Source organism: Panthera leo, chromosome F3 (genome assembly GCF_018350215.1).
Source record: "Panthera leo isolate Ple1 chromosome F3, P.leo_Ple1_pat1.1, whole genome shotgun sequence".
Lineage (NCBI taxonomy): Eukaryota > Metazoa > Chordata > Mammalia > Carnivora > Felidae > Panthera > Panthera leo.
This window is the reverse complement of record NC_056696.1, coordinates 30549826-30564468: the sequence shown is the minus strand read 5'-3', so window position 1 is coordinate 30564468 and position 14643 is coordinate 30549826. Positions and strand designations below refer to the sequence as shown.

The 14643-nt window shown below is 43.0% G+C and overlaps 1 protein-coding gene across 5 annotated transcripts in view; it reads left to right on the top strand.

Moving 5' to 3' along the window:
• The window catches only part of RPS6KC1 (ribosomal protein S6 kinase C1), a 316680-nt gene that overhangs the window by 226127 nt on the left and 75910 nt on the right, over positions 1–14643 (top strand). Inside the window, exon 16 of one of the 5 annotated variants that reach the window (XM_042925685.1) lies at positions 663–755. The exons of the other annotated variants lie outside the window; for them this stretch is intronic. Coding sequence (XP_042781619.1) covers positions 663–755 — 93 coding nt within the window. The remainder of the gene's footprint in view (positions 1–662; positions 756–14643) is intronic. 5 annotated transcript variants of the gene reach the window in all.

Here is a 14643-nt window from a genome sequence, read left to right as displayed (position 1 = left end):
CTCCTGCTGCCTGGAAGGCTGTCCCAGAGATATTCCCTTTCCGTTCCTTTCACACATCCCGAGAACCTATTTAAAAGAGCACTTCACCTTATCATCCCTTCCTACTAAATTTTTCTTAATAAGAAAAATGATCAAGACCTGGCCTATATATTTATATGTTTATTATCGCCTTCCCACATCAGATTAGAAGTTCTGTATTCACTGTGGGTTTTCAGTTATTCATCAGGCATTTGTATCACTTTTGTTTGTTGGCAAGCACAATTAGAAAACTAATGCCATTAACAAATGCTAAATAATTCTTTTTTTAAAAGTTTATTTATTTTGAGAGAGAGAGAGAGAGAGAGAAAGAGAGAATAATCAGGGGAGGGGCAGAAAGAGAGGGAGAGAAAGGGAATCCCAAGCAGGCTCCGCACTGCCAGTGCAGACAGAGCCTAACAACAACTCTAACCCATGAAACAGGAGATCATGACCTGAGCTGAAACTACGGGTCAGAAGCCTAACTGACAGAGCCACCAAGGTGCCCCTAAAGAAGTAATTCTTGAACAAACAAATAAATAGCATGAATGATAAAATGAATAATTTAAATGATCTATATTGGGGCATCTGGTAAGGAAATTGTTTTAAAAGTCAGAATGTTTTGCCACGTTGCTTTTCCCCAACAGGATTTTGTCCTGCGGTGATTTATGTGTCCCAAGCATCACTCCTGTGTTCTTCATCAAGGTGGAACCCCCCGAGGAGAACCAAAGGCCGTCCAGGTCCCACTTCTCATTCTGTCTCAGTGATTCGACTGGGGGCAAAGACGTCACAGCTTCCAGATGACAGGCTTGCGAGGGCACTGGGAGTCTTGCTCAGCCAGGGCCATTGGGGGTGGGAAGAAATTTCTTATGTGGATGAAGGACTCCCCCCCCCCCCCCCCCCCACACACACAAATTTAGAATTTAGGCAGCTCTCTCTTGGTCAGAGATTACTTATGCAGTTTCTGGGCATTTGGCCCTTCATTTGTATTCCTGTGTTTTGTCCAGAAGGAAGGAGGGAAATTCCCCTGAGGTTGTCAGTAGTGAGAAAAGAGGTTGAAATTGCTGGTCGAAATCCACTCTCTTGGATTTTTTTTTCCTGATGGGCGTGGGATTGGAGGTATGCTGGGGGATCGGGGCAGGAGAGGGGCTCTGTCATGTAAAGGTACATGTGCTGTTTGGGAGCATTAGTTTTGAAAGTTCGGGAAACATTTAAGGACAATGTGGGTTTTTTTTTTAAAGTATTATTACCAGCACCGGAGAAGAGATATTTGGGGGACACGTGGGGTGAGGTGATGGGGAACACAGCATAGAGTAAAAGTAGTCATTGCAGTTCGGGACAGTAGGGCAAACTCGGGGACGAGTGTGACTCTACACACCCAGAGAGGCCAGGAGGTAGCCCCCGGGCCAGCTGAACAGCTACATCCCCTGGGGCCACCGGGTGGCCCTCTTCTCAGCAGATGTCGATGCCTTATGGTGACCCGGTTGGCTTTTACCACCCTCGATTCTGGGTTATTCCCCTAAATCTCAGGGTCAGCAATACTTAGCTCCTTCTGGAGGCGATTGGTCTGACAAACTGGCACCCAGAAGAGCTTCAGAGCAGGAAGATTCTCTTGTATCTACAGTCCCCTCCCCCTGACCACTTGGGAAAGTTTGGGGGGTCTACTGCCCTGGGCTTTGCCCTGTGAACCCTTGCCCATCCAGTTCTGCAGTGTGGAATTTCCCTCACGCTGCACAGTGAAAGAGAGCCCGGCCCTCTCCGCGAACCTCGGTCCTGATAGTAAGATGAGTGAGCCTACTAACTTCCCCAGCCCCACAATGTGAGGACAGGGTAATGATGTCCAATTTTGCACACTTCAGATCCATTAGTAGCAATTACCTTTCTCGAGGTGTTTTGAGTTAGTTTTAACATAGCATTCTTACAGTTGGTGGATAATGACAGTAATAATGTGCACAACATTTTCAAGTCGCTGTTTTTAGCTACAATAACACCATTAGTAGGTCTATTTAACAGATGCATTTCATGCTAAAAGTTAAGGTTCTCATGATTCCTGTCCCTTCCCCCATGCAAACCTTCCCTGCTATTTTATTCGATGGAGATTTTTTACTTTAAAGTTTCAGAGCTATTTTTCCTATTCTGGGTCTTCCTGTTGAAATGAGATGGTTGTATGACTGGTTTGATCTAGAATTATTAATTGTTTAGGTGTTCTTATTTAGCTATTCTTTTCATGACATGCAAGCTGACCTAGAAGTTCAAAGCTCACGAAAATGGAAATTGTATATATTTTCTAAAACTCAGTTGGGATGTCTACGAGAGATTATTGGGTTTTACATGATGTCTTTAAGGCAGATGGGCGTGTGTGCGTGCGTGTGTGTGTGTGTGTGTGTGTGTGTGTGTGTGGTGTATGCATGCGTGCGAGTGTGTGTGAATTTCCCTGTAATCCAGGAGATCTGTGTGTTTACTCCACCCCACTACCCCCCTCCTCCTGGAAGCCATCTCTGACCGCCCCAGCCACCAGAGAGCTCTCCTCTTCTCAAGCCCTGCTTTTTTTTTTAATGTTTATTTTCTATTATTGAAAGAGAGAGAGAGAGACAGAGAGAGAGAGAGCGCCAGGGAGATGCAGAGAGGGAGACAGAGGATCTAAAGCAGGCTCTGTGGTAATAGCAGAGAGCCCAACACAGGGCTCAAACCCACAAGCTGTGAGATCATGACCTGAGCCGAAGTCAGACATTCAACCCACAGTGCCACCCAGACACCCCCGAAGCCCTGCTTCTTTGTTGTCTGTAATTCCTTTTGTATACTCCTGACTGTCTGCTTCCATCCTTGCCTCTAGTTGTGTTGGTATTTAGTCTCCATTTTGTAGCCGGGTATCCCCGTGCCTGTATTACTTTCCTAGGACTGCCTTAACAAAGTAACATAAACTGGGTGGACTACAACAATAGACATTTATTCTGGAGGCTGACAGTCTGAGTTTGATAAGTTGTTTATAGATTTTAGATACTAACCCCTTATCTGATGTGTCATTTGCCAATATCTTTTCCCATTCTGTCAGTTACCTTTTAGTTTTGCTGATTGTTTCCTTTGCTGTGCAGAAACTTTTTATCTTGATGAGGTCCCACTAGTTCATGTTTGCATTTGTTTCCCTTGCCTTCAGTGACGTGTCTAGTAAGAAGTTGTTGCAGCTGAGGTCAAAGAGGTTGCTGCCTGTGTTCTCCTCTAGGATTTTGATGGTTTCCTGTTTCACATTGAGGTCTTTCATCCATTTTGAGTTTTTTCTTGTGTGTGTGTGTGTATGGTGTAAGAAGGTGGTCCAGTTACATCTTTTCTGCATGTTGCTGTCCAGTTTTCCCAACACCATTTGTTGAAGAGACTGTCTTTTTTCCATTGGATATTCTTTCCTGCTTTGTCGAAGATGAGTTGGCCATATGTTTGTGGGTCCATTTCTGGGTTTTCTATTCTGTTCCATTGAGCTATGTGTCTGTTTCTGTGCCAGTACCACACTGTCTTGATGACTACAGCTTTGTAATATAGCTTGAAATCCAGAATCATGCCTCCACCTTTACTTTTCTTTTTCAAGATTGCTTTGGCTATTTGAGGTCTTTTGCAGTTCCATACAAGTTTTAAGATTGTTTATTTTAGTTCTGTGAAAAATGCTGGTGGTATTTTGATAGGGATCATATTAAATGTGTAGATTGCTTTGGGTACTATAGATATTTTAACAATGTTTGTTCTTCCAATCCATAAGTATGGAATTTTTTCCCCCATTTCTTTGTGTCCTCTTGAATTTTTCATAAATGTTCTATGGTTTTCATTGTCTCATATAAGTATGGCTACTCTGGCTTTCTTTTGTTGACCGTTAGCATGATAGATGGTTCTCCCCTTACTTTCAATCTGAAGGTGTCTTTAGTTCTAAAGTGGGTCTCTCGTAAATAGCATATAGATGGATCTTGTTTTCTTGTCCATTCTGTTACCCTATGTCTTTTGATTGCAGCATTTAGTCCATTGACGTTTAGAGTAAGTACTGAAAGATATGAATTTATTGCCATTCTGTTGCCTGTAGAGTTGGAGTTTCTGGTGGTGTCCTCTGGTCCTTTCTAGTCTTTGTTGCTTTTGGTCTTTATTTATTTGTTTATTTATTTTCATCTTTTCTCCCCTCAGAGAGTCCCCCTTAAAATTTCTTGCAGGGCTGGTTTAGTGGTCACAAACTCCTTTAATTTTTGTTTGTCTGGGAAACTTTTAATCTCTCCTTCTATTTCAAATGACAGCCTTGCTGGAAAAAGAATTCTCAGCTGCATATTTTTCCGATTCAGCACATTGAATATATCTTGCCACTCCTTTCTGGCCTGCCAAGTTTCTGTGCATAGGTCTGCTGTAAACCTGATCTGTCTTCCCTTGTAGGTTAAGGACTTTTTTTTTCCCTTACTGATTTCATGATTCTTTTCTTGACTGAGTATTTTGTAAATTTGACTATGATATGCTTGTTGATGGTCGGTTTTTGTTGAATCTAATGGGAGGCCTCTGTGCTTCCTGGACCTGGGAAAGTTTTCTGCTATGATTTGCTTACATAGCCCTTCTACCCCTTTTCTCTCTCTTCATCTTCTGGGCCCCCTGTGATTCTGATGTTGTTCCTTTTTAATGAGTCACTGATTTCTCTAATTCTTAAATCATGCTCTTTTGCCTTAGTCTCCCTTTTTTTTCTCCTGCTCCATTTTTTCTCCATAGGTTTGTCCTCTATATTGCTAATTCTTTGCTCTGCCTCACCCATCCTTGCCACTGTGGCATCCATTTGAGATTGCAGCTCAGTTATAGCATTTTTTAAATTTCATCATGGCTAGATTTTACTTCTTTTATCTCCACAGAAAGGGATTCTAATCTATTTTTGACTCCAGCTAGTATTCTTATTATCATGATTCTAAATTCTGGTTCAGACATCTTGCTTGTATCTGTGTTGATTAAGTCCCTGGCTGTTGTTTCTTCCTGCTCTTTCTTTTGGGGTGGATTCTTTTGTTTTGTCATTTTGAAGGGAGAAAAGGAATTAATGAGGGAAAAATAATTAAAAAATTAAAATAAAAAAATTAAAATAAAAAAATTAAAAACAACACACACACACACACACACACACACACACACAAATCAAATAAATGATGCTAGATCCTAGGTTGTTTTGGTCTGGGGCCAGACAAGCCCCTTGAGAGGGGCTTCATAGATTAGAGAAAAAAGGGGAAAGAAAAAAAAGGAAATCGTTTGAAAATTTGAAAAAATGAATACACTGAAATAGAATAAAATGAGGTGATTAAAGTAAAATAGAATTTGAAAAAAATTACACAAAAATAAAAAACATAGTAGAAAAAAATGAAAGAAAAATATTTTTAATAAAAATTGAAAATAAAAATAACTTTTCTTTTTCTGTATTCAAGAAAAAGGAAAGAAATGAAAAATAGAAAAAAAAGAAAAAGAAAAAAGAGGAGAAAATTGAATAGATGGACCAGTGAACAGACTGAAATCTGATTGAAATTACTTCATTTTCCCCTAGAAGTCAAACTATGAAGCGCTTTATAGTCCATAAAGTAAGCAGGCAGAGAGACTTGTGTTCCTGAAGACCGAGGTTGGCCCAGTTGGGCGGGGCTTAGTGTAATGACTCTGTTCTCCACTAGATGGCGCTGATTAGCTTACTGGGGTGGATTGTCGGGGTGCTCGTTCATGTGTGTGCGCGCGCGCGCATGCGCGGGAATGGTGACAATGGCGTCACCCAGCTACCTAGTCTCTAGTATCAGAACTCTGTTCTCTCTGATCAGCAGTCGCGCACCCGTCCTTTGTCTTTGGTTTCCGTCCACTCCCTACTTTTACACTGTCCGTGACCAAGCCCCAGGCAGCACCTCCCTCCCGAGTTTTGTCTCAGATGCGGCTGTTTTTCCCGACTTTTACTTCTGAAGGACTGCGGCTTTGACCCGTTCTGCCCCCTGCGGGAGGGCCTCACCGAGCAACGGTCGAATGTCGGCTGCACCCAGGAACGTTCGCAGGACTGTGCTGCTGCCGTTGTCCAGAGACTGCGGCCGGGTGCCAGCCCGCCCCAGAGAAAGTTCACGCAGTCGTGAAGCAGCAGAATTTCAGGGATTATGGCAAATCACAACACGCATCTGGCACCAGGCTTCACCCCCAACGACCTTGTTCCAGCACCAGCGAATGTGGTTGTTCTCTGGGGTCTGCTGGGGTCGTTGCTTTGGTGGGAGCTATACAGCCTTTATCAGATGTTCTCCCAGCAGGGGAACCGCCTCTCCCCTGTGGTCTGAAGAACCCTGGACTTCACTCTGCTCCTGGGGATTCACCCTTCCCAGCAGAGCACCATCAGGTATTGTGCTGCAGAGTTTCAGACTCTGCACTCCCCGTTTATAGAGTCTTAATGGAATTTAAACCCTCTCCTTTCTCCATTCTCCCTTTTTAGTTCAGTCCCTGCAGCTGTTTCCACCTTTCCACTTTGTCTCCAGCAACTTTTGGCGGGGGGGGGGGGGTGCTTTTCCCATATTCTCCCCCCACCCCTTGCCCCGTCTCCATCCTCTCTCCACATGCAAAAACGGCTCCCTGCCCTCCGCAGCTTCTCTCTCCCTCAGTGCACCACTCTGCGCCGTGTACCTGCTGAGTTCTGTGGTTCAGGTTGTGCAGATTGTTGTGTTAATCTTCCAATCAGTTTTCTAGGTGTGCAGGATGGTTTAGTGCTGGTGTGGCAGTATTTCATGGATGCGAGACACACACGAAAAACTTCCGTGCTGTTCCGCCATCTTGGCTCCTCCTAGTGTTCTATAGTTTTCAGAGCGGAGGTTGACAGTCTGAAGTCAAGGAGTTGGCAGGGCCATGTTCCCACTGAAGCTTCTAGGAGAAGATCCTTCCTTGCCTCTTCCAGCTTCTGGTGGTTCCAGGATCCCTTGTTTTATGGCAACATAACTCCCATCTCTGCCTCTGTCTTCATGCATCTCCTCCTTGTGCTTCTGTATTTTCACACTGCATTCTTCTTATAAAGATACTAGTTAAATTGGATGAGAGCCCACCCTAACGGCAGCATCTGAACTTGATTTCATCTGCAAAGGCCCTATTTCCAAATAGGGTCACATCCACAGATAACAGGGACCAGGACTTCAACATATCTTTCTAGGGGACACAGCTTAACTCCCTCAAGGAAATTGTAACCTTCTTGAAACCTAGAGTGTTTGATGTACCCCCTTAAGCAGTGTTTCCTAAAACCTTGAATAGGGAACAGGAATCCTTAGGTTCTTATTGAAATGAGGGTCTTATTGTCAAACGCATTAGAGAAACACTGTATCTATGTCCCTGACTTAAGATGCTGATTAGCATATTAAAGGCTCAGAGAAATCTTGCTATGAAGTATCTCGCTTAAATCATACTTATCTTCACTAGTTTTTTTGACCACAGGGACTTTTTCTGCTCCAAGTTGCCTCTGTTAACAGCAATGGAATATACTTTGGGAGAATATAGGCCCATTGAATGATACTTGTGCCATATGAATTGTCCCAAATGAGGTAAGCAGAATGATACGGCATTTAGTTGAGCAAAAAAAATTTTTTTTGGATAGCATGAAATGTGCCCTGTAGAATAGGAGCGGTTTTTAAAAGACTCAATTCTGAGTGCCACTTGAATTCAGCCCAGATTTGGATGGAATGGCTTGAAGCCCTCCCCATGCTCCGTCCACTCGCCTGACCCCTGAATGCCATGTTTCCTCATTTGAAAACGGGGACAAGCATATACATATCTTCAAAATGCACTGTACATAATTACTATTTGAGCCCAGCAGTTTAACCAGGAGAATCAATGAAGTCGGTACATCCTTATGCTCTTCTGTGCTTTCAATCACAATGATTTTAAATGAAGTGTAGAATGGTGAGGTGCCTGGGGAAAACTTGATTTTCTGCTTATATTTAAAGGAAAAGAATGGTGATAATTTTCTAACAATAACAAAAAATCCTCTTTTTGATCCTTTCAACATCCTGTGAGTTCTTTCTGCATCTTTTTGCAAAAAGTTTAATCCCCGGTGGGCTCCTTGGCAAACTTGTGATGGTTGACTCCTTCCCCCCTCTGTCCATTCATGTGATTTGAGGGCCACCAGTCCATTCCAGTCTAGTCTTGTCACTACTAGCACGGGCAACACCTGAGTAGGAAGGTCAGTTTCTTGGCAAAAATGCCACATGTTACACTGCAAAGCTGAATAAAAATGTTTTTTTTGAATCAGGGGTCTGCCCTGGTTTACGATAGAGCTGGTATAGTTTGTAAAAATAGATACATTAGAGGGATATTTCATAAAAGGAATTATTTGTTTTTTAAAATGTACAACTTGGGGGTGTGAGGGTGGCTCAGTCGGTTGAGTGTCTGACTTTGGCTCAGGTAATGATCTCACAGTTTGTGGGTTTGAACCCCATGCTGCATTGGGCTTTGCGGTGACAGCTCAGAGGCTGCTTCAGATTCTGTCTCAGTCTCTCTCTCTGCCCCTCCCCCCTTTCTATCCCTGTCTCAAAAATAAATAAACATTAAAAAATTTTTTAATAAAAAATATACAACTTGGAATTTGCTGCAAGTTCCCTTTGAATAGTAAATACTCCTGCTGCATTTCAGCTGAGATTTAATTTACAGATATCTGATTTCTCTACACTTTCTGGATCCTATCCGTAGATGTGGAGAGTTGTTAAGAGCATGGGCTTTGACGTCAGGCAGACCTGTGTTCAAATCCTGACTAACTGCTCTCCTTGCATACCTGTAAGTTGTGCAGATGGCTTACTCAGGGGAAGTAAAATGGGAATAATAACACCTACCCCAAATGGTTATTGTAAGGACTAAATGAGATAATGGTTTAAACATCTTTTCCTGGTATGTAAAGTGTTTAGCTCTGTTCCCAGCATATGCACAATAGAATGTTTATAAAAAGCTTAGCTAATCACTCAATAAGTTTAGTTATTATTACCTGCTACCTTATAATAATCATTTATGTCTTTCATTCACTTAAGAAATAGTTATTGAGGGTCTATTCCATGCCAGGCACCATTGAAACTGCTTGGAATATAGGAGAGAATAAATAATTTCCTGCCTGCCTAGGATTAGCTTTCGTTTTAGGCAGAGAGTGGCAATTAACAAATTAATAAGCAAATGGTATGTCAAATTAATAATAGTGATTCTAAGAATCACTCCTGAGAAAATTAAGCAGGATAAGGTAGGTAAGGCATGCAGTGTGTGTGTGGGGGTGCTGGTGGGGGGATGGGGGTTGGGGTTGTGGGTTGTTATTTTTGATACAATGATTAGGGAAGGCCTCACCAATCATGTCATATTGGAGTAGACAGAAAGGAAGTGAGGAAAGAGCCTTCGGGAATAAGAAGCAGCAAATGCAAAGGCCGTGGGCTAGATTTGTGCATGGTGATGTCTGAGAAGCTGCAGGAAGTTAGCATGGCTAACTCCCCTTCCAAGGGGAGGATACTGGGGGTGAGATCAGAGGGGACCCCTACGTCAGCTCAGGGGGGGCTTGTAGGATCCGGTGTGCACTGGGGAGTTTATCCTGCGGGAGATGGAGCCATTGGCAAGTTTTGAGCTTTTGAGAGGAGTGATAAGATCTGATTGTTTCCAGAGGACCAATCTGGTGACGCTGTTGAGAATATATTATATTGCGATATGAGTAACTCACGATATGTATAAATTTAAATAATGGGTATAACTCTGTGAAGAAAGCGTTCTGTGACTGATTTCTTGTCTTGTCTCTCTAGCCCTAGTCTTCCCCATCCTATTGCGCACTCTTCTTTTGTATTTGCCCAATTCCCAGGGCAGCTAAATATCCTTGATGTTAAGGGCAGTGTCTTAGCTTGGGACACCATGACAAAATACCGCAGACTGAGTGGCTTAAATGACAGACATTTATTTCTCATATTTGTAGAGGCTGGCAGTCCAAGTTCAAGGTGTTGGCAAGGTAGGTTTTATTCTGAGGCCTCTTTATTGGTTTGTAGACTGACCTCCATCTTCACTGTGTGCTCACATGGTGGAGAGAGATGCTGTGTCTTCTAATAAGGACACAAATCCTATCATATCATGACCCTGCCCTTATGGCTACATTTAACCTTAATTGCCTTCGTGATGACTCTTCCTCCAAATACAGTCACATGGGGGGGTTGGGGCTTCAAAATATGAATTTGGGGGTGACACAAACATTTAGTCGGTTAACAGGAAAGAAGTGGCATATGAGAGTTTAGTTCTTTTTTTTAATCAAAGTTAGTTAACATATAGTGTAATAATGATTTCAGGAATAGGATTTAGCGATTCATTTCTTACCTATGACACCCAGTGCTCATCCCAACAAGTGCCCTCCTTAATGCTCATCACCCATCTGGCCCTTCCCCCCACCCAACACCTCACCAGAATCCTTCAGTTTGTTTTCTGTATTTAAGAGTCTCTTATGGTTTGCCTCCCTCTCTGTTTTTATATTACTTTTGCTTCCCGTCCCCTGTGTTCATCTGTTTTGTTTCTTGAATTACACATATGAGTAAAATCATATGATATTTGTCTTTCTCTGACTGACTTATTTCACTTAGCATAGTACACTCTAGTTCCATCCATGTTGTCGCAAATGGCAAGATTTCATTCTTTCTGATCGCCAAGTGATATTCCATTGTGTATATATATACACACACACACATATATACATATATATATATATATATACACACACACCACATCTTCTTTATCCATTCGTCAGTTGATGGACATTTGGACTCTTTCCATACTTGGAAGTATGGAAGTACTCTTTCCATACTTGGCTATTGTCGATAGCACTGCTATGAATGTTGGGATTCATGTGCCCCTTTGAATCAGCATTTTTGTATCCTTTGGATAAATACCTAGCAGTGCAATTGCTGGGCACTAGAGTATTTCTATTTTTAAGTTTTTGAGGAATCTCCATGCTGTTTTCCAGAATGGCTGCACCAGCTTGCCTTCCCACCAGCAGTGCAGAAGGGTTCTCCTTTCTCTGCATCCTCACCAACATCTGTTGTTTCCTGAGTTGTTAATTTTAGCCATTCTGACAGGTGTGGTTTTGATTTGTATTTCCCTGATGATGAGTGATGTTGAGTATCTTTTCATGTGTCTGTTAGTCATCTGGATGTGGATGTCTTCTTTGGAAAAGTGTTTATTCATGTCTTGCCTATTTCTTCACTGGATTATTTGTTTTTGGGTGTTGAGTTTGACAAGTTCTTTATAGATTTTGGATACTAACCCTTTATCTGATATGCCATTTACAAATACCTTCTCCCATTCTGTCTGTTGCCTTTTAGTTTTGCTGATTGTTTCCTTCACTGTGCGTATGCTTTTTATCTTGATGAGGTTTCAATAGTTCCCTTTTGCTTTTGTTTCCTTTGCCTCTGGAGACATGTCAAGTAAGAAGTTGCTGCAGCCAATATCAAAGAGGTTGTTGCCTGTTTTCTCCTCTAGGATTTTGATGGTTTCCTGTCTCACATTTATGTCTTTCATCCATTTTAAGTTTTTTGTTTGTTTGTTTGTTTTTATGTTGTAAGAAAGTGGTCCAGGTTCATTCTTCTGCATGTCGCTGTCCAGTTTTCCCAGCACCACTTGCTGAAGAGACTGTCTTTATTCCATTGGATATTCTTTCCTGCTTTGTCAAAGATTAGTTGGCCATACGTTTGTGGGTCCATTTCTGGGTTTTCTATTCTGTTCCATTGTGCCAGTACCATACTGTCTTGATGATTACAGCTTTGTAATACATCTTGAAATCCAGAATTGTGATGCCTCCAGCTTTGGTTTTCTTTTTCAGCATTACCTTGGCTATTCAGGGTCTTTTCTCATTCCATGCAAATTTTAGATTGTTCTAGCTCTGTGAAAAATGCTGGTGTTATTTTGATTGGGATTGCAAGAGTTCAGTTCTTTTTAACCAGAATGGAGAGTATGCTCATTTAGCTAATATAAAAATCTGCCACTCCTCTCTTAGGAGAAACCTAGCAATCACTGTCATTGGTCCTACTAAGGCATAACCTAGCGGAGTTGCCCTAAATATGATAACATCTACCAGGGGATTGACAGCTGGGGAGACCAGGATCACATTCCAAAGGCCTCTATAGGGATGGTTTTATCAGATTATATGTTTTCCCCTTGTTTGTTTGTTTGTTTATGTGTAATTAACATGCCAGATTGCACTGAGGAGTTTTAGAAGGAGACCATCATGGGCATCTCCTCAGCAGGCATTCTGCAGGTTGTAACCTGTACAGGGGTTCCTGCCCGAGGGGGGCTGAGCGGGGGCTGAAGTCCAGCCAGGCTCTTGTTGCCATGCCCGCACCCTTATGGACCATGTTGGCCTGAAGGGTGCTATTTTCTAATTCAGCTGCAGTTTCCTGACTACCAGAGTGTGATGGGACAGTGAGCAGCATCTTCTCTGTCCTCAAAAGAAATTTCTTTCCAACGTGAGTATCAGAAATAGCTGTTGCTTCCCTTGGGCTGCTGGTGTGTTTCACATCATGGATATTTAGAGCTTTGTCTTCCTCTTCCCATGGACTATGAGAAAACTTAGAATGAGGTTGGAGCCTTCCTGGCAGCAAGTTGATTTCATGGTAGGCAGTCTGGATGCTACTGGCCCTTCCCACACAGGATTCCTGGCCTCTTTGAGTGCTGTGGATGGGGCTGGGACACCTTAAAAATTTATTAATTTGAGAACATGTGTTATGCACTGCTTGGACTGGGTCATAATTGAGTTTTGGTCTGCTTAGGTTAGGGCAATATTATGACAAGTTTGCATTCATTCACAGGTATTTACTGAGTGATCACTGTGCTGGTCACAAAGTAGGGATGAAGAAGACAGGCTGGGGATTTATCCTCAGGAGCCTGTACGCTAATCAGGGAGGAGGCGGGTAAACACGTGACCAAGCTGATTATAGTTTGGGACAGTGCCCTACAGGAAGCAAGCAGGGGCTCTCATGGAGAGTTACTGTGTGTGTGGTGGGGAGTAGGAGGTAGGAGGGGACGGATTAGGAGAGCTTCTAAAGAGCACGAATTTAAATGTTATATGTTAACTTCTGAGCTTGGTGCCTGACTCACGGTAAGCTCTCAATTCTCAAAAAGTGTTATTATTATTATCAACTGTCACCTGTCCCTCATTACATGCTGCTCAACACACGGAGGCCAGAGGCACACGTTGACGAGTTCAAAGGGAGGCCGAAGCTTTGCAGATGTACCGGCCACGGACAGTTGGGGAGCTTCGGTTCATGATAACCGGATGTGTCTTTCTCCTCCTTCCCTCTTGAAAGGCAGGCCTTCCTTGTTGGTTGGTACTAAGGGATGGCCGTACATCCCAGTTTGGGTTTGTTTGTCATTTGAGCCCTTTCTCCAAGCCATCATCCCCAAGCACTGATCTGTGGCACTGCCCCACATCTTTAAGGCTGTGTTTTCCTGACCACACATTTCAACGCATACCCACTCAGAACCAAATGCAAACAATTTTGAATTCGTATGGGAGCAGTGAATAGCAAAAGGCCCTTCCTTGCAGAGTTAATAATATTCCGTGTGCAGGAGAGTTGTCAGATGGATTAAAATATATCCCTTCTAACGTCATGTTTTCTATCACTCTCTGAGCTTCTGAACAGTCGGCCTCTCTAGTGGAAGAGGGAAGGATTAGGGCCTGAGGCTGGGAGTCTGGGTGAGTCTAACAAGTTGACTTCATGTTCCTAGGAATGATGCAAGGCCGCTCACAGCGTACGAGCTAATCTTGCTCAAGTACTCAGAGAAGCGGAGGGTATCCATCTTGCCCACAACTCAGTGCCTTCCCTTGGTTACCTAAGGGAGCCCACTTACAACTCTATTACCCGGTAAATTAGGAGAGCGGTTCAGTCAGGTATATTTATCATGAAGAGAACTGAAGATAATTAATACACTGCATTGAATGCAAATTGCACCCACAGTACTTATCTCATTTCCAATTAGCACAAATGTTACAGCACTGCAGGCTTGTTATGGTTTTACCATGGGCTGGGTAATTAATTTCTGTGAGCCACATATCAGGCACCTGGTAATGCCGTTTATTAATAAATGTCACCCCAGGTATCGGTTTGTTAGAAGAGGTAAATAAATGGAATGCGCAGTTGTCTGCCCTGTGCAAATCTATTTTTACACCTCGCTGAATCTTTTCACTTGTTTGTTTATTGACTTGAGTGACTCCTGAGATTACAATGGCAAATAGAAGAAGATTCCCACCTGTCATGTGGCCTCGAAGAGGGGATTCCCTTTTCTTCCCCCTCGGGGATAGTCAGGTCGGTGAGTGGAGTTAGTCACGGGCCAGTTTGTGTTGCTTCAGAAAACGTTTTCCCAGATGAGACCCATGGGGAGAATCAGAAAGCAGCGACTTCTCCTGGCATCCCTGTCCCACCTGACAAGACTCTCTCACTTGACTCCTCCCCATCTGTGAATCTTGGAGGAGAGGAGATCTTCCAGACCCCCTTATTGGTGCCGCCATCCTGTCTCATCCTGGCCCCCTTTCCCTGCTCTGCTTCTCATTTGCACTTTTACTTCCTAAAAAGGGTTCTGGTCACCAACTCCAATGTGTGCATGGGGGCTGTTTCCCCACCCTGCCGAGCAGTCCTTGGACAC